We start from the raw sequence: 20,043 nt of genomic DNA, 5'->3' as shown, positions 1-20,043 counted from the left end.
AATATAATATTATAGAATTATTTTAATTTTAATAATTTATATTTGGAAAATACACAACACTCGTAAAGAAAGAGAGAGAGAGAGAGAGAGAGAGAGAGAGAGAGAGAGAGAGAGAGAGAGAGAGAGAGAGAGAGAGAATTGTGTCATACAAGATTCCATTTCAACATTATATCAATAGTACGAAATTTTTAGCGTAATAAAGTTTTATTTCGTTTTATTAATGGTTATCTGGTAATTCGATTCAATAAAATTTTAACTCAAACTAGATTTAAATCTCGAACAATCAAGTTTCTTGTAATAAAATTTTATGGTAGTAGTAATAAAAAAGACACTACGATTGTAGTTACAGTGTCATTTGCTTTCGTTCGAAATAGAAAATCTCTGTCGGTCAATTGATTACAAAAATGTATGCAAAATTTAACTCATGTTATATAAATACTTTTAAAAATATATAATTTAAAATATAAAATGCGCAAGATAACAAGGTTAAAAATATTAAAATATTTTTATAAAATGTAAAATATAAAATTTAATAATATAAAATATTATATTATAATTGATTATATTATAATAATACAAAATATTTAATTAAAATATTTGATATTTCAAAAAATTAATATATTAATGTATTAATTAATGTAATTTCTTTCTCTCTTTCTCCTCTCTCTTTCGCATGCAAAAAGATTACTTATTAACGTTATTTCGCGCAACAATAGAAATTTACTCTGTAACACGTTGTAATAAATAATTCCAATATAGTTCCTAATCGCGATGAGAATGTGTTACCTTTTGATGAAGCGTTTCATAAATCATCCAGATAATTTTTCGCGCTACATCTTCGACGCATTTTTATATTGTGGGAAGGGTTTCATGTTTGAGAGCGTGTATGGGGGAGAGACCCCGAGAGAGTCGCTGACATCGCAACGTCTCATTGTTATGTAACCGTTATTGTACCCCACGGAAAATCATTCTTCTCTTATCCTTTGCACTTGACATTTCGAGTCTTTTCTCACCATGAACGATCTGAATGACCCTACGGTTTTGCTCTAGAATACCTTTCGTTCTTTCAACGCCTAACTCAGCTTCGCTATCGCAAACGTGAAACGTATGCAACAGAAAAATGCGCGCATAGAATCAGATACGAGCAGCGGAGTCGAGCATTCCGGCGAAAACCGAAACGATGTTTGTCGTTTAAAGTGCTACTCTCGAGAGTTTCTTATGCAGGTTTAGATACGGATGTTGCGACACACTCAACAACTTCGATGGATCTTTGCCTTCCTGGCTTCTTACTAAGCAGTGAGATTTCGTCGTGGTAGGAATTTAAAGAATACTTAGAGAATTTTTTTCGGAAATATGTAACGTATTTTTCAGCGTTGCCGTGTTAATATACATAAGGTATAAGCGATATGAGCATGATTTAACCTTGTTCATATAAAATTTTCCTATAATAGCGATTTCAGATATACTTACGTTTATCGGATCGTCACCATTTATATAATATCTTTTTATTAAAAAAATGTAAATATAAATAATATTTAAATGTTGTTTATATCATATCACGCCCACATGTAATTATCTCGAAATTATGGAAATCTTAATTTTACATTCTCAGCGAATTTTACATTTTACTCAGTATGAAATTTACTTTTCAAGTATATACATTCAGTACAATAGAATAATGAAGTTAAGACTTTCAAATGGAATTTACAAAAACTCGATTCAGGTTTTTCAATATTTTTTTGAACGATTTAATGAGCATAATTTAACTTTATTCATATAAACTTTTCTCACAATGGGATTTTAGATATATTTACATTTATCGGGTCGTCATCATTTATAATTTATAAAAATTTTCAGCGACACTGTTTTATCTGGAATATTCCAGCATGCATTATGAAAATATTCCTGAAGCAGACGTCGCACTATCGCTTGTATGCTTATTTCATTTTCACTTCGGCTACGAAATAAATAGTTACAAAGATGCCATAATACTCTCATGCCTTTTCATTGCCTTCTATCAACAAATTGAGATTTGTCGCGAAAAGTAAGTAGAGATACTAAGGAAAATAAACTGCTTACTTACTTTTCCTTGCTGTCTCTTCCTTACTCTGTTGTTTATTATTTTCAATTTTTTTTTTCTTTTGCTGATCGCAAAAGCTTCATTGATACGATCGAATAAAAAGTGTTTGCGGATGAAAGCTACCGGAAGGAAAGCATGATAGGAGCGAAGCATATCGCGCTCAGAATCGCGCACGGTTATTGAATAAGGCAAGAAATACTGCAGAGACGCGACGTCGAAAAACTCGATGAGCCACCGCCATCATCATTGATGGGGGTCGATCGGCTTTGTCTCGCTTTTTCTCGCAAGACAGCTCACGCCACCCAACTCATCGCCCCGTTCATCGATTTTCTCGATGGCTCCGAGCACACTCGATATAGTACGGTAATACATCGTAAATTCGCACGGAAAAATTGGTAAACAGACTTTGCGGAAACTGGCCAGTCGTCGCCCACGAAAACGACAGTCGTGAAAAAGTAATTTTGCGCGTGGAAAAAAAAAAAAAAAAAAAAAAAAACGTTTTCTCTCGATACGAGAGAGCGTGACGAAAGTGTAATAAAAATTGTCGCGAAATACGACGGTCGTGAAAAAATAATGGCAGTGGAGAACATCTTTCTGCGCTTATTCAAGCTCATATTGCGCGACTGATCAAATAGATACTTCGAAAAGGAACTCTATTTCCGCTCGTAAAATATCAATGACGCGCGTGCCCATGAAAATGTCTGCACAAATATCTACGTAATTTCGACCTTATGATGATGCGCGATATTCCGTCTCATTAGGATAGCCCTTGACAAGATAATTTCGCGCACAAAGTTTCACGCTGTAAAGTTTATTATGATACATCTTGAAAATTTCCTTTGCTTAGATTTAGAGCCTAGAAAGGATATTTACCATTGATAGTGGAAGAAGGCTGATTTCGCTATAAGCTATAATATATTGTTCGCGAAACTATTTCAATAACAGCTTCATGCATTTTCAGCCAGAAACAGCTTTGCTGCCACATCGCGTACTTGTAAAGTTCTCTAACAGCTATAAAAAAATTTTATATTCTACAAGAAATGACAATGATTAAATTTCTAATAAACGAAGATTTATTGTTGAAAAAAAAGTATATGCATTATTTCTCGCTTCTTATAAAAATTAGTTGAAATTTGTAGCAATGAGTTTATAAAGGAGCTCGTGTGTAATTATATTCTGCTCATTATAATAATTGTCGTAGTTATATACATTAGTATGTAGAATAAGAAACAAAGTGGCAACTAGAATATTATATTGCGTAATCAGTGCGTGAAGATATGCTTTCGTAAGTATAATGGATGTGAAACATAAATTAGAGGAGTGATGTCTTATGTAGGAATTGCTGAAAGTATCCGGCATCAAAGTGACATGGAAATTCTAGAATACCATACATGCGCGACAATACATTTCATATCTATTTCACTCCATTACATGCTAACAATGAAGTTTACTTTGTTCGGCGAATGTAGATGCATTTCTTCTTTGATGACTCCTTTGGTGATTTTAATGTTCTTACCGTACTTTTTCAAGCGACAGTAAATGAGAAATAATATCATTTCCGCTTAGTTTAATTCTTTAGCGAATGTCTTGCTACCCTTGATTAATATATTTGTCGAATATAATTATGATTTAATTGAATTTTGAGCGTCAAATGAGATAATTCATTTCTTTGATAATAAGTAGGTACCTACTCTTTAACAGTATTATACAATTGCATAAAGAGATTTCGCATAGCTTATCAATGATTTAAAGTATCTTTGAATATAAACGTTCGTTATAATGAATTGTGTGCAAAACCGTAATTAATTGTACGAATAGGATCGGATATCCTATCGCATCTTGCTCCTACGAATATTGTGTGTGTGTATATTTCAATGAAAATTAAATTTACATCTCTGCAATTTTTCGGCCGAGATAATGAAACAAGAATTATAACATACATTAGTACATTATATATAATGTTTTATATTTTATATTCTAGATTTTTATTTAAAATACAGATTTATTTTACGCATGCAACTATATTCACATCTTATTCGTAATATTCTTCTCAGCAATATATATTTTGCTGTCCAATATCTGAGGGAACAAGTGGTTCACGGAGCAGGCAAAATCAATTTATTTCCATATTTTTTTACTTTTTAACGTGTGACGTTCTAAGAAACTGCAGATTATACTAGCGCTTTAGCACTTTTTGTATCCCATTTTATTTTTATTATACATGACTGGAAAATGTTGTGAAGCACGATAGAATTTGTGCAAAATTGAATGATTATTTGCGGAGAAGGTAACAGTAGGAAATGCGATAAATATTTTTGAAAAAAAATAATTATATCTATTATTCTTTATCGTGGAAATAAATGCACTGAAAAAAATAATGTTGAATTAACAACATCATTATAGTTGAAATTTATTTTATTAATTCAACAACATTATTAATCAAATCAATACATGGTGTATTAATTTGATTAATAATGTTGTTGATTCAACACTATTTTTTTCAGTATAATTACTTTTAAACATTGTGATTAATTAGAATTATATTTATCATACTTGCGATTATTTAAAAAATTATTGACTTAATTAATTCGATTACAAGACCTTTTGAGTTATCTGGGAAAATATAAATCTGCAAAAAAATTATAGAACATCTCCTTAGATTGTATGTAATTACTTTGTAGATTTTGTGTTTTGTAATCGCTTTATCTGCGGATAATTTGTCCACGCGGCGGTTCTATCAAAGGCACGGCGATACAGAACTAGTGTTTGATAATCACAGCGTTTGATAATATAGCACGAATGATAATGCTCTGTGGCACTTGAGCTGTGATACAACGATCAATTTTAATGAAGAGCAGTTTCGCGTGCGGCAGATTAGGCGTCTTGCGATTCTAATCGCGCTTAATGAGCCAGAATCGTAGGAATTTATTACAGTTGCATTGGTCTCGAGACAGAAATGCGCGTAAAAATGGGAACTTAAAGAGAAAATAAAATTTCTTTTTGCATATTGGTCATTTTTATTTTTATAATTTTAATATATTACAATTTAATATGTATATATATTTCTTGTTTATTAAAATAAAAGTTATTTAAATTTATTTGAAAATTTGTTGGAGAGTTTATACATTTTTAATCTTTTATTTTCTTTCAAAACTCTTTAATTGTCAAGAGAGAAAGAAAGCGAAGAGCAAGAAAGATATAAATATCCTTACAGTGTTAAATATTGTAAAACAACTGGGGTTTTTCTTAGCCTTTCCGATATTTTCGATTTAAAGAAAATACACGACTTTTAAAATATTCTCTACAATATAAATGTTGAACGCGTTGGTTATGTCGACGGCAAAGAATGCATCTGACGGCGAGGATAATTCCTGTCACTCCGACACATTTTCCCTGCGCGCCGGTTTCACGTTTATTGCAGAAATTTATCCCGGAAAAATGCAGAAAACGACGAGCTCTTCATAACGTACAACGTGAAATGCAGTACACTTTATTATTCCGAAAGCATATTTTCGCCATCCTATTCGCGAAAACTGCGGTTATCCATAGAGGCGGATATACCTGGAGACTCAAGAGCGAGACACGCGTCATTGATTCGGGTGCGAGGTGTTCTCGAAACAGTTTTCCTTGGATGCATCATCTCCTCCGTCGCGTTGTGGAGATCATCTCTTTTGATCATCCATCCTTGATTTGAACGACATCACGATCCTCGTTAATTGAAGGAGAAAGGTTATTATCCATTCTACGATCCCAGCAGAAGTTGCTACAATTTTCGGGCGATCGGAAACGTCAAGCTACAAAGCTATGTCAATGATAAAAATGGAAATACGATCGCTGCCGGCTAAGAAGTCCGATTGCTCTATTATGCTCTCTGCTGTGGAAAATATTATATTACGTTCGCGGAATCCGTAGATTATTTAGTCTTCTTATCTAGGTCTTTGCATTCAAATTGCGATGTTGTGCGCATGTAAATTGATATATTTATGAATATCATTTTATTACGGTTTTTTGCTCGTCTTATTTGAATTTTTCCATTTCTGTACTGAAAATACAAACAAGCGAATGCAGAGATGCAAATAAAATTCTTGAGTCGACGACTGATTCTCTCAAGAATTCGAGTATCAAGTCTTCTTCTTTTTGCTAATTTTAAAACAAATGGGTTCATGTTTTTTATACACGGTAATGTGTGTGTATGTGTGTGTATTTTTTATGCATTATAATTTTGGTAGGTAGAGCAGCGAAGCAAATAAATGCAAAATAAATCTGAAAATGTATCTGGTACAAGTACAACAACTTGTGCTCATCTGACTTCGAAAAGCGAATATCGTTAGCGCATATGATTGCGAAACTCTATCCGCGAAAAGTTTATGCTCCGCCGCGTCACTTCTCAATTCTCCGATGCAAGATCTTCCGCACCTGATCTTCTGCTGCCTCGTTGGAAAATTTCCTCGATGATGCAGGAAAGCAAACACGCATGCGATGCGACTCGCTCTTAAAAGTCCGGGAACGACCTGAGGGAAAAAAGAGAGGCGGGGAAGAAGGATGAATCTTATCGACCCGCGAAAAATCAATATTGCGCACGTGCCACCTTTCGAACACGTAGATCCGTTTGTCCTTTACGACGCATTCTGCAGGAAAATCTCGTTGCATTTGCCGCGGTTATTTGTAGAATTCAATGTGCATTGATGCGAAGTGCTCTCAGGAGTGCTCCGCAGCGTTTCCCTCGAAATTCTATCGTATATTTACACTGCAGAAACCGTCGGGTAGAGAGAGAGAGAGAGAGAGAGAGAGAGAGAGAGAGAGAGAGAGAGAGAGAGAGAGAGAGAGAGAGAGAGAGAGAGAGAGCGCGAGAGCCTGACTCTTTCTTCTTATAATTCTATCTCACATTCTTATATCCATGGCTGTTGGCGATGTCTTTCTCAACGGACATCTTTTTACCCGTTTGAAACTATCCGTTTGAAGAAAACAACTTAAAGACAAAACCCGCAGCAAAACATATTTTAAATGTCATTAGGTATAATATAGTAAATAGTATCGAAACATATTTTTTTTGTTGTGATTTGTTATCTTATTTTCATACATTTAAAACAGTTTTTATATCGTGGAAAATATAAAATCTATAACAGAACTTTGTTGAGAAAAGTGTAAAAATCTAATTTTTTTATTGCCATGTTTAAATGAAATCAGTTATCGCTGTTAATTAATTGATTGTGACGTAACAAAATAAAAAAACACAGAATAATTATGATTTAGAGAAAAAATTATAAATTTCTTAAAATAAAAGCAAAACGACAATTCACTTCTCTCTGCTTAGGCGTCGTAGCTGGCGATTAATGTACGACTCATATAATGTGTAACGCGTTCTGCAATTATTTCTCTTCTTGACTCGACGTATTGAAACCAGCACGTAATGGCGTTCCAATAATAACTGAGCAATTTGTCGAAGAATGCACGGCAGAACGAAGAAAACGCTCGGGAAAGATAAATCGGCAAAAAAAGCGCGTAATTTTCTATTTGTACATCGAGCAACTCATACAAATTAGCGTCGTATATCCTCCTCGCTTTATTGCACAGTGGAATAGTAATGAAGAAAGCAAGGAGAGACTGATTAATTCATTTAATCTTCATTGATCTCCGTTAAGCGAAATTAGATTAATAAATCGGAAATTACATCCAAATTCTGACAATCGGTATAAAACATTTTTTAAAATTATTTATTAACATACATATATTAGATATTTTAATATAATATATTTTCTACAACATATATGATTTTATTTATACATGTATATTATATATTTAAAAGATAGTTTATAAAAGAAAATATTTTTGCTTCTAATATAATTATTCTTTCATCTTTTAAAATATTTTTTATACGCATATAGCACGGATCATGATTTAGAGAAGATAATAAAAAACAATATTTCTTTTTTTATTATTATTTGAGGTTCACGATTTCATCTTATTCGATGCATATTCATTTCGGGAATCTAGTGTACATACCTAACCGCGAACCGCTCTGTCCTGGTTTTGTAGCACTGTGAAGCTGCTTCGTAAACCATCTTCGTGAAACTCGTGGAATTCCCAGATGACAAGAACGTCATCCGAAGAATTTCCTCGCGGTTGTCCTCCGGCGAGGTTGTACGTTGAGAAAAGCTGCAACTTGTCGGTAAAGCCGATATCCCGGTCTTCCGCATGATCTTTAAGGAAATTTAATCTCCTGGATTCGAAGATAATAGTTACAAGAATTAATAACAAAAGCCCGGCCATTTGTCATATACAATAGGATTATCGTTTAATTCGCTTTTTAATTGAAAATACAGATGCGAAATCGATTTCTCAAAGTATCTAAGAAAACCCAAAAAATTTAAGATATCTAGAAATTCTGTCTTTTTTATTTCGTAGGTGTTTCTTCAAGTAATTGTGTATTTTCTTTCTTTCCTTTTTTTTTTTTTGCAATTCTTCGAAAAATAATGATTCTCGTAAGACACAAAACATCGCAATGCTGAGCGTGCATCGTGATAAATCAGGAAGGAAATGTTGAAGGAATGGTTCTCGCGAAGTAAATGTCCGTTCGATTTATAAATATCCGCGTTGTTTCTCTCTCACATACAGTCCACTCATTTTCAAGCATGGTTGATTCGAATAAATCATCTCAATATTTGCGCCGGATATGTTGAAAAAACTGATCCGTCCCCGTAACGCGCCGATAAAACGAGCGCGGGATAAATCAAGCGTATTATTATGGAGGGTACTATTAATTTTACTGCATTGACGTTGTTCCACGTGCGAGTCATAAATGCGAGGGACGCCTTGCTGATACATGACCGCAACTCGAGCAACACGCGATGTCCCGATAACATTGAATGATAAAATAAAATATTTCTTCCGTCAACAAAAATTGCCGATTAATTTCAAGTGCGTATATCGTTATATTTTGTTCAATTAACTGTAGAGTTAACATAGGGGGAATTAAATTTTATTCTTAATACTGCGAAACGCGAAGGAAATAAATGTTACGCACATATATGTATATATTAAAAAAAGGTATAATTTTTGTTTATAAATATAATGATTTTTATATGCAAGTGTGTAAGATGATGAATTGATAATTCTTTAAAAAATTCTATAGGAAAAATAAATGTATAATGCAATACGAGAGAAACGAGAAAAGTATTTAAAAACTTGCAAAGTCAATAGCTGTATCGAGATTCAGTGAAACATTGATTAAGATTGATATCATTGAAAAATTGAAATCGTTGAATACACACGAAGACAGAATAAACCGTCAAGCTTGTCGGAATAATAAAGAAATTAATGGACCAGTACGGTTTTTATTATTCGCGGTTGCAGTTTGTAATCAAGAATGTCGTTACGATTATTCGTGATAATTTCCCGTGCACCGAATCGGCAAACCTGTCGCTACGAATAAAATGCAGCTGGACCGTGATAAATGCGACGCATTGCAGTCTATCAATTATTGTCACGTGCAAACATCTCGGCTGCAAAAATATACAACGATTCGTCGCCCAACCCATCATACAACGTAGCGACGAATATTCTATTGTTTATTAAATGCAAATTTTTACCAAATCTGTAAAGAAAAGTTTTACATGTGACAAGAGATATAATGTAAACAACTATTGAAAACTTTTGCGATATAAAAGATTTGATAATTCCGTTTAATCGCAATAATTTCCGTCGAAATCGCAACTACTGATAGAGGAAGGATAAGCTGAATCTACACGGTAATAAGGAAAGCAATCTCTTATAATTTGCCTGTCGTTCCCACCCTTCCCTGCCATTAATTTCCCTTCATTATCTCTTCGAACAACATCTTATCTAGACGCTTAGCTAACAACCTGATAAGCGACCCACTTGGTTATCGTAAATATCTCATGAGATTTTTCGTATTGCTTTAAATTTGCATCGGTCTGTGCAATTTCGTAAGCCTTTGTTTTATCTTATCATATTTTTAATTTATTATTCTATAATAGTTTTTCCACCTTATTCAAGAATATTTGAATTAAAAAATCTTCAAAGAATACATTATAATTATTATCATAAATATATTTTTCAATAAATTGTGACAAGTCATTGTTTTTAACAAATTAGTGACAAAATAAATTTCACGCTTTATTTTATTCAAAATGTATCATAAATTTTCCTTTTTACTATTAACTTATTACTTAATTATATATATACTAATTTTGGGATTATTATACAAGTTGTTGGCAAACAGCCACGTGTCTTATACGGTACGTAGCGCGTCTAGTCGCTTGCTGTATTCTCGGCGTTGTTCATGGGTAAAGCATGCTTGGTTCAGTACCTAACAGAGAGATGGGTGGCCGCCGCCACCGCTTGTGCGCACGCATGCTGTTTTCTTTCTATCGTATATTATCTCCTTTGAGGATTATCATACTGCGCCTTCTTCCCTGTGAGAAAACGCGGTTCACCCTTGAAGGTAGAGAAAAAAGAAGTGGCATCATCCACCCCGATGCAAGTAAAATTCATCTTGCAAAGGGACTAAAGTATGCCAATATTTTTTTCTTTTATATTTTTTTCTTTGATTAATACTTATAATGAGTCTTACATACAATAATTCTGTCATGCAGGAACAATTTTAAAAAGGAATAGTCGTTTTAATACTAAACATAAAATTTAGATTGTAATCTTAAATTTAAATTTTACATATATTTGTGCTATAAAAAAGATTAATTTGCGTTTTTCTTTTTGTGAAATTGAAATTGGCACACAGTGACTTTTATTTTCTGCATAATTTCGCAAATTTTATAAAGCGTAAATGTATGTAACTTTAATGATTTTAGTATTATATTGTTAAAATTTACCGATATTGGCTTTAATATCGCCGAGAAGAAATTTCATTGCGACGAAATCTTCAGTAATGAATTATGACCGACGAGTCTTGCGTGTTGTAAATGGTAAATTACATCGTTCAAAGTGGCCATTCTCCGTGCGCGATTTCGGGAAAGAACTTCTCTCGCTTATAAATGATATTTTCGTCTGGCGTGTAATTCGCACAACTGTTTGTGTCTCGTAAATAGCTGTATTTAGTATAGGAGCGCGCGTTGGATCGTCAGCTGCTCGCTTGTGGTTGTCACTGATGCACTGTCACTTTGCTTTAATTACACGTCTCAGCTATTTAATGGTAAATTGTCCTATAATTCGGGTCAGCTGAGAGTCATTCCTTATTGCAATTGAAATACGTTTAAATAGGCGGTTTGCGAGGAATCCTCGGAACTTCGTATTGAATCGCGTGCAGACAATTATGAGGATTAATCCCTATGAACCTCTAAATTTCTTTTTTAATAAATTAATAATTAAATAGGATATTGTAATTAAAAAATGAATTTTTATTCATGTGTTAGTTTTTAGAGTTTTGTGTAAAAATAAATTTAAATTATACTTTTATAAAGCGTCTTCATTTAGTTCTTAAAGTGAAATATTAATATAAGTATTGTAGTTACAGTATAAATATTTTCATTGCCTTACATTTCTGGTAAGATTAGTCGTATGAATTTTACAAGAAAGAGAGTATTTTAATAATTTTATTGTAATAAAAATAATGTATAAATTTAATGAATTTATTTTAGTATTTTTTATTATTTACAACAAGATTTTCATATCCGAAATAAGCGAATTGTTATGTGCGTTGGAGATTTTTACAAAGATCTCTCTGTGTATCCGGCAAAGTATTTTTTTAAGTGCCGAAGGTAATAAAGTCGTTCGCCGACAGATTGCTATTTTTCAGAAATATGTAGATTGACCTTAATTTATAACGATCGATGAGACGGGTCAGGGAACAGTTTATAGCTCGCTTAACTTTGCAAACGGACCTTTGCCATCGCGCCGGCGAGAGACTGAGAGTTCTTTGACCGCTGAACTGCGATACAATGCAACATTTTACGTCGTAGCATTGACCTATTGATACATAATAAATAAATCGATTAATTTCATGAGAGTGTTTAATTGAAGAGATGATATACATATATATATATATATATATATATATATATGTATATTTCCGAAATGAGATAAATTAAAAAAAAAAAAAAAAAAAATTTATAGCATATATAGCCAGATACGTCATCGTATTTTTAACGTTATTTTTCTAGCTACATCATTTATTTAGAAATAGTGATATATAATATGACGGCGAAATTTGAAAGAGAGATGCGTGGTACGTTGAGAGGTACAGTTGTACGTGGTAAAGTTGCACAAGAGAAAAGAAATTAATGTCTGTATTAATATCTCAGCTGAACATCCGCTGTGCATACATTATGTTCTTTGCACAATCCTTGTAATGTGTATAATAACTACTAATTTCTAAATAAGCTAGTCTTATATACCGTTAGCAATATGCATAGATTAAATATGTACAAGGTTTACATTCACGATATCTCACAGTTACGTAAGACAAGACAGCGAAAGAGAGATGAAGCGAGAAGAATAAGCCCGATTTCATATGTAAATCCGTGAAATTTTGCTTTCTAATTATTATATTTACGAAAGCGTAATTACGTTGCGCAATAAGTAAAAAGATTATGTCCTGTTAGAAGGTAATTTGATTTAATAGCAAAGACAATTATATGATGATTTCTTGGAATAGTTCAATACATTGCAGTGCAATGTATTTCGCACGCTTAAAAAGGTCGAAATAATTTGGTAAAATCATTTTACGATACCTAACGATTCAAAGATATACAGATTCATAGATCAGATCGATTGTAAGTTACTCAAAGGTTGTATCTCCTACTATTGATCACTGACGTGCATCCGCATGTAGCGCGGATACTTTCTAACGCAGCGACCTTCAAAATCGATACTCTCGTGCCGTTCTCCGCGTGCGAAATATTTCTCATATTTCAGGCCTTAGTTGTGACAGCGGGCAGACTGGGCCGAAGGGAACGGTGGAGATCCGCGAGTCGGTTTAAATTAGCGAGTCTAGACGTCTCGGAAATACCACGTGGTCACACTACATCCGCCGTCTTCCAATTCGAATATTCGCGCGTCCGCCCACAGGCCTTTAATCAAAGATCCGTCTGGATCCTCGCAACATAACTCGACAGCCTGCAAAAATAAAGCTTAGCCCGCACTGTGTACGATCTACAACCCATACATGAAGTAAATGTACTTAACTTGTCGACAGTCGCACGGTCGTTAAAAGTATAACGTGTGCACAGTAGTTTATCGCTCATTAACAATAGCTTTTACGACAGCGAGTCTTGTCTTTTAAATTTAATGCTTAAAAAGTTCAATTTTCAATTATTCAGACATAATTTATTATCGACAAAATTTTTTATCGAGAGAGTTTAAATTTATTATTATTATTATTATTATTATTATTCGTAATTAACCAATAATGTACTAATTAAGTTTCCACACACAGAAATGCATTTAATTATTACCTAAGAGCTATCTTTATATTTATTGTATGAATTAATATTCTAAGGTGTTATTAGAGGGAAAAATATTTAATAATAAAATTTTATTTCTGTTTCAGGTATGTATATTTCAAAATAAATAAAGAGAGGGAGATAGATCCTTTACGGGGTTCATCCGATTTAATCGTACCTTCATCCAATCGTAAGTTATATAATATACACGTTCAAAATTATTACTTTGTAAAAAATAGCTGTAGCCTAATTGTCGGCGTATTTGTCTATTTAAACTACGATGAACGCACTATGTTCGCGTCATCCTTTCCCGTTTCACCAATCCATTGCCTCGTATTTGCCACACCCACGATTGTCATCTCGAGTCTTAGACTTACGCATGACTTACGCACATACGTGTGCTCATTTAAGAAAACGCGTGGAATTGATAATCATCAGATACGAATAGCAACTTTCGCTTGCCATTCGTATTAGTTTGTAACTGCAAACATTGATTAAGTTTACAAACAGATGAAAGATAAAATTTAATTTCTAAATTATGACATTATAAAAGCTGCATTTTTCACATATTGATTTATAATGTTATAGGGAAGATAAGTCGCTCGTAATCTCTAAATTAATTTGAAATTTAAATAAAAATGTGTTTAAAAAACAAAAAAAAAATGTGTATGAAGACATGTATGTATATAAATGTCAATACACCAGCATTTTCTAGATAAACATTCTTTACTTAAGATAAGTAATCATAGAATTGTAATCATCACAATTGTGATATCTTAGCAAACTATCAATACTCATTGTCAGATAAACTCTGCTCTAAAAAAAAAATCTGAATGAAGACAATAAAAGATCGTAAATACGCGAGTCTGAAATATAATCCAAGCTTTTTAAAAGATTTTACATTAGATTAAAAAAAGGACTAATTTACAATCTCCCACTCGCGCACTCACGTGCACAGTTATAATTCCTCTTTTTATAACGCATCTACATTTCATGCAACTTAAATTGTAACGAATCGCTCTATCTAAGAAAGTTTTTCACACGGTTATAATCGTCAATGTCCCCGTGTGTAAGGCGGGGAAGCGCTCGGAGGACAAGCCGGCGACGCGAACGATACGTTAATTGGACGGGAGAAAAAGAGAGAGAGAGAGAGAGGAGAGTTACGACGAACAGGGCATATGTCTTTTCCGTCACCGTCACCGCCACCGCCACCGCCGCCACCGCTGCCAGCAGCAGCCGGCTACCGTCGTCTCGCGAACGCGAGATGACGCTGCGATCGCATGGCCGCCTTCAGTACTCGCGAGCCTCGCTCGGTGTGTGTTTCGTGGCGCGGTCGTCGTCGCCTTTAGCCGTCGTTCTCCATCGCTTCGACCGCTTATTTTCGCACATCGGTCGTCCGCGCACGTTGGCAATTAATTCCGTTCGCGAATCCGTCCCACCAGACGCCCGCGACGCCCGCGACGCCCGTCTTATCCGTCGCGCGTTCCTCTACCGCCGAACCATCTGTCTGTCTCTCTCTCTCTCTCTCGCTCTCTCTCGCTCTCGCGCGACAGGAGAAGGAAGCAACAACGGCGGCGGCATTCAGTGAGCTTGTGTCGTACGCACGTATCCGTCGTGTGTCAGTGTGCGTGACAGTGCGTTGTGTATATCGACGTCGTCGTCGTCGTCGTCGTCGTCGGCGTCGTCATCATCATCATCGATGACGAAGAGGATCGCTGGAATCTTTCTTGTGCCCTCGGTCGCCATCTCTCCGTCTCCCTCAGCGTCTTTCTTTCCCTCCGCGTAAACTGCCCGATTCCTCTCTCGCTCCGTTACTCCCTTCCCGCGATTACCTTACCTCACCCCCTTACCTTAGTCGCGTTGCAAAATTCGGAATACTACGCGCTGCTCCCGTGTGTTTACGATCGTTGCGTCCTCTTATCGCCGTCTCACTCTCCTCTCACCTGCACTCCTGACGCGGACAGGTGTCCCGCGGAAGCAGCAGAGGTGAGCCGACGCCTGTGTGTTCTCTGTGATATAACGTCGGGCCCAACTGCGTTTCGACGCTTCTTCCCGAATCCTGCCGAGAAAAAGGAGCCCTCCACTGCCCGAGTCGTCCTCGTCCTCGTCCTCGTCCTCGTCCTCGTCGACGATTACCAAAGTACGTACATATTACATACGTGGCGTGTTCATTCCTTGTGTATACGTGTGTGAGAGAGAGAAAAGACCATTTTTACATGTACATGTAACGGAGGCGGCAATCACAACACGCCCCAGTATCGCCGATTTGTCCTTGAAGGTTAGTCGGTCGTTTGGCTCGTGAATGGACCTTGTATTTTTCTGCCTCGAACGTATCTTTGAGACGTATCTCTTTTGCATCGCGTTTGCTGTTTGTTTATCTCGGGATAAAAAAAAATGAGAATGCGCGTCTGAAAATTTTGTTGGAAAAAAAACGTGACTCGATGGAGTGACGATCGTGTCTCACGTACGAAAGTGAATGTTTCTAACGGTTTCCACCTGTTTGTCAGTGTGAGCGATGGAGCGTAGTTAATTATCTGTTAAATATCGCAGGAAATGTCGCGAGACGCAAAAAGCTTAAATACAAGAAGAGAGTAAATCTTTTCTCCTGTTTATCAAAGTGTTTTACTTTTTTTGTTTGTGCATTTTTCTAGATTAGTGTCGGGGCGTGGTTAATTAATTAAACAGTATGACGTAGAATTGTTCACGTAAACAGGATCCATGTAATAATAACAGTATTTACGCTAGTAGAAGCGTTATACAATGAGACGTATAATATCAAGTTCTATTTAAACATTTTTGATTCAAGATAATACAATAGAAATGGAACATTCCGCGCGCAATTGTATAAGAGAATCGTATATTACGTTAATAGTGATATCGGTAAAAATGAATTGATTTTTATTCTTAACATGCGCCGAATAAAGTTATTATTTTATTTTATCACGTTTTCATTAACGCGCCCAATCGGTTTATCCTTCGAAATAATTTTATCGTTCATAAATCTGGCCGTAAATCATGCCGATGTAATTAAATATCGACGGCTGGCGTTTCATATCGCTCGGAAAGCAGCAGCTTCGATATCTTTTAGTAATGAAACGGTACGATCCTATCAATCGTCGAATGCCTCAGAAAATTTATTCACATTCATGTCGAATTAGGTGAAAAATGTTCCTCTGTCTTAATCTGCATTTTAAAAAATTCCGGAGCGAGATATAGATTCAGTTTTGATTTCAACTAATTATAAGTACATGTACAGTTGGATTTATTAATCTCTCACACACGCCGATTATATATTCGTCGTATTATATTAATAATTGGACATTCAGAAATTAGCAATAATTAATATATTCCAAATTATTTAGAAAATTTATGTAATACAAGAGATGGTGAAATCGAATTTATCAAATCGTATTCTAGTTACAACAATTTCCCCGATACATTTTTGAGAGAAAATTGTTTAGTCCGCTGTTCGTTGTATAATCGTCGGGTGCTTGCGAGTGAACACAATGCGCGCCATTCATGACGGGGTCGGGCAGTGGTTCTAATAGTAGTTAACTTTTCCTCATTCGCTGATGCGCAGGGACGCGACTCTTCTCCAGTCATCAACGTCCGCCAGTCGCTCTCGCGGTTCTTCTTCGAGTGCGAGTAATTTTCCATAGTGTGTGCCAATCGCGTGGAATTTCGTTGTAAATAGCCAGTGACTCTTCGTGAAACCAGTCTCACAGTGCCATCATTTCGATAGAATAACGAAGTCATTCCCGCACCGAAAAGAAATTTCCGCCTGCAAGATAATTGGTCCGACATCAACGATAGAGCGATAACGAAGAGCGTCATTCGCTCGGTATAATAAACGCCGCTCCTGATTGTATTACGCTGTATGTATACGCGTTCAATGCGAATTTACAAGCGTGACAGATTCTGAAAACACACATCTGTCAGGATAAGAAAGCGTCTTCTCGTCGCGCGCGCGATGATCAGATGCGCGCTCGTCTACAAGGTAATCGAGAATCTTCGATAGAGTTGGCCGAAAATTATCACCGTACGTGATCTCGTGATCTCGAGGTCTCGAGACGATCGTCTCGTCATCGTCGTCGTCGCGAGATCGCGCTCTCGAACACGTGGCTGCCGCGCGCGAATCTCACCGTCGAGCCGTGGAGCCGCGAACGAGAAGTGTCGAACGACGACGACGCGAGTCGCTGCCGCCGCCGCCGCCGCCGGCGAGCTCTCGAGCAGGTGCACAACGGGATGCGCGTCGCGTCGACAGGGCCCACCCGGTAGCTCCGTTGCCGGCTCTCGTAGCGATCCTCAGGCCGTGGCGCCGGAAGAGACGGGGTCGCTGCAAGGATCGGGCTCCGAGCGCCGCGATGTCGATACGCGTGAGTGGCGTCTACCTGGTTCCCACCAGTCCGGGCGCCAACGACAATGGCGGCAACGACAAGAACCTGGATCATCATCATCAGCAGCAGCAACAGCAGCAGCAGCAGCACCACCATCATCACCACCATCATCATCATTCGACGAAAACGGTGACGATCGTGACGGCGCCGCAGCGCAGCAATAGTCTGGATTACCTTAACTTCGAGGAGAAGCGGCAGATCATCGCGTCGTCCTTGTCGCTGAGCGATTTCCTGGCGCATGGACCGGCGGCAGCCGCGGCCGCCGCCAAGGAAGTAGCAGCGAACACGGTGATAGGTAAGTCATTCAGTAAACATGTGACTTTTCGCGTCATGAAAAATCCGACGACTTATATCTGCGCTGTCAAAACTGTGCACGTGGGTGTATTGACAATACGGGAGAAAAAAGAATTATACATTACGATGACGTTTAACCTAGTTGAATATATAAATATCAAATTTATCACACTTTTAAAACATTAATAATCTTAGAAAATTTTGTTATACTATACTATACTATAATCTTTTGCAATTGTCATTAGCGATAAAATTTTTTTCAGCAATCCAGTACACAATCTAAATAATGTAACAAATAATTTAATACTGATTTTAACGCAAATCATGGTAAAAGATATTGCCATGTATATCAGTAGTTACGATGATACGAGAGCGGTTCTTTATTGGATTGGTTACTTCGAATATCTAGCTGGATTGAATACGAACAATCGGACGAGACATTCTTCTCGGTCGATCCGGTTCTATGGTATTCTACTATGCAGAGCGTGAATATTCTCATTTATCTACACAGTGTCATGTCTGCCATGTTTTATTCTGTCTGCTTGCGTCAATGATATTGGAAATAATTATCGCATCAGCGCGGTGCATTTTACTGCATTTATTTATGTTTCAACGAATATACATGATTTCGATATATTGAAATATTATTGCATTTTGAATAAGTAAATTCTACCATAACGATAGACATCCCAAAATTATCTTTACATTCGAATATTTTAAAATTTGTAAACAAATTTTTATCTCTGATCAGAGTTTAATCTTTTCTCGGTATATATTTATTTCATATGCCTAATATTTTTTTTTTTTTTTTTTTTTATAAATCATGATCATTTTTAATTGGAATGAAATTAAATTTGAATGGAATTTTATCAATGGAAACGTGAAACTTACAAAAGATAATAATGAAGTTTTAAAGCGAACTTAAAGTTCATTATTATTTCATATTCATTCGCGTTTGACGTTATTTGATTGATTCTTACGCAAGCGTGCACTTAATCGCTTCGGTTTTCAATACCAACTGCAGTTAAATAAACTAACAAGTTGAGCAGTGTAAATATTACATCATACATGCAAATTTCGGTAGAAAGAGGAAGGAAAAAAAAGAGGCGTCAGATTTGTGGCGCCGAAAGAGTTAGTTAACAGGTGACGACGAGCCGTGTTTCGATTATTCGAACGATAATTGCCGGTGATTCGTTTCCATCGTTGACGGTTGCGTGATTTACGAACGGCTGAGAATTGACGGACGCCGCCTCTTGGTCGACGTGATTAGCAAGCGGTGAATCGAGATAATCGACACGACGAAGGGTAATGTCGACAGGTAAGCTAGGAAGGGTAGGGGAGAAGAGGTGTCGGCGGGGGCGGCAAGACGAAGGGAGAGACGAAGATGGGAAAGGCGCGCGCTACGTGTATGTGCAAGGTAAAGAGTCACATCGTCGTCTCACTTGGATTCCGAGTCAAGGAACTCCGGTAGCAAACGCGAAAGAGGCACGACTTGTAAACAAACCCCGCGTGCGTGGACTGCGTGCGTGCGTGCGTACGTGCGTACGTGCGTACGAGCGGTGCATCGACCACATCTCTACACGGTGTCTCGAATGGCAAGTTGGTGATCGCTAGCGAAACGGTAGCGTCAGTCTTGCGCGACTGAGATAGTTTTTTCTTGAACATCCTGTATACTTGGGGAATTTTCCGCGCCTTCTTTGCTTGTCGAGCCTACCTGAGCTCTTGTCTATCGCGGTCGGATATCGTGCGAGGTCGTCGGTCGTTGTGCGAAGAAAGGGACAAAGGGAGGCGGTTCATGGTTCTCCATGGCGCCGGTAGTCCTGGTTCTCTCTCCTCTTCCTCGTACAGGCGAGAT

General features: G+C 36.7%; 1 protein-coding gene across 17 annotated transcripts in view; it reads left to right on the top strand.

The window, feature by feature from the left end:
• LOC140674824 (phosphatase and actin regulator 2) overlaps positions 1-20,043 on the top strand; it is a 220,569-nt gene that overhangs the window by 25,328 nt on the left and 175,198 nt on the right. For 2 of the 17 annotated variants that reach the window (XM_072908658.1, XM_072908653.1), the window contains exons 1-2: positions 14,194-15,637; positions 17,078-18,189. The exons of 5 other annotated variants lie outside the window; for them this stretch is intronic. In XM_072908658.1, the coding sequence (XP_072764759.1) occupies positions 17,862-18,189 (328 nt within the window). In that variant the 5' untranslated portion in view covers positions 14,194-15,637; positions 17,078-17,861. Of the gene's footprint in view, positions 1-13,604; positions 13,688-14,193; positions 15,638-16,859; positions 18,190-20,043 lie in introns of those variants that run through there. 10 more of the 17 variants (XM_072908657.1, XM_072908656.1, XM_072908655.1 and 7 more) reach the window with 10 other exon arrangements.

Source organism: Anoplolepis gracilipes, chromosome 16, assembly GCF_047496725.1.
Source record: "Anoplolepis gracilipes chromosome 16, ASM4749672v1, whole genome shotgun sequence".
Taxonomy (NCBI): Eukaryota; Metazoa; Arthropoda; class Insecta; order Hymenoptera; family Formicidae; genus Anoplolepis; species Anoplolepis gracilipes.
The sequence above is the reverse complement of the archived record's forward strand: the minus strand, read 5'-3'. Positions and strand labels throughout refer to the sequence as shown.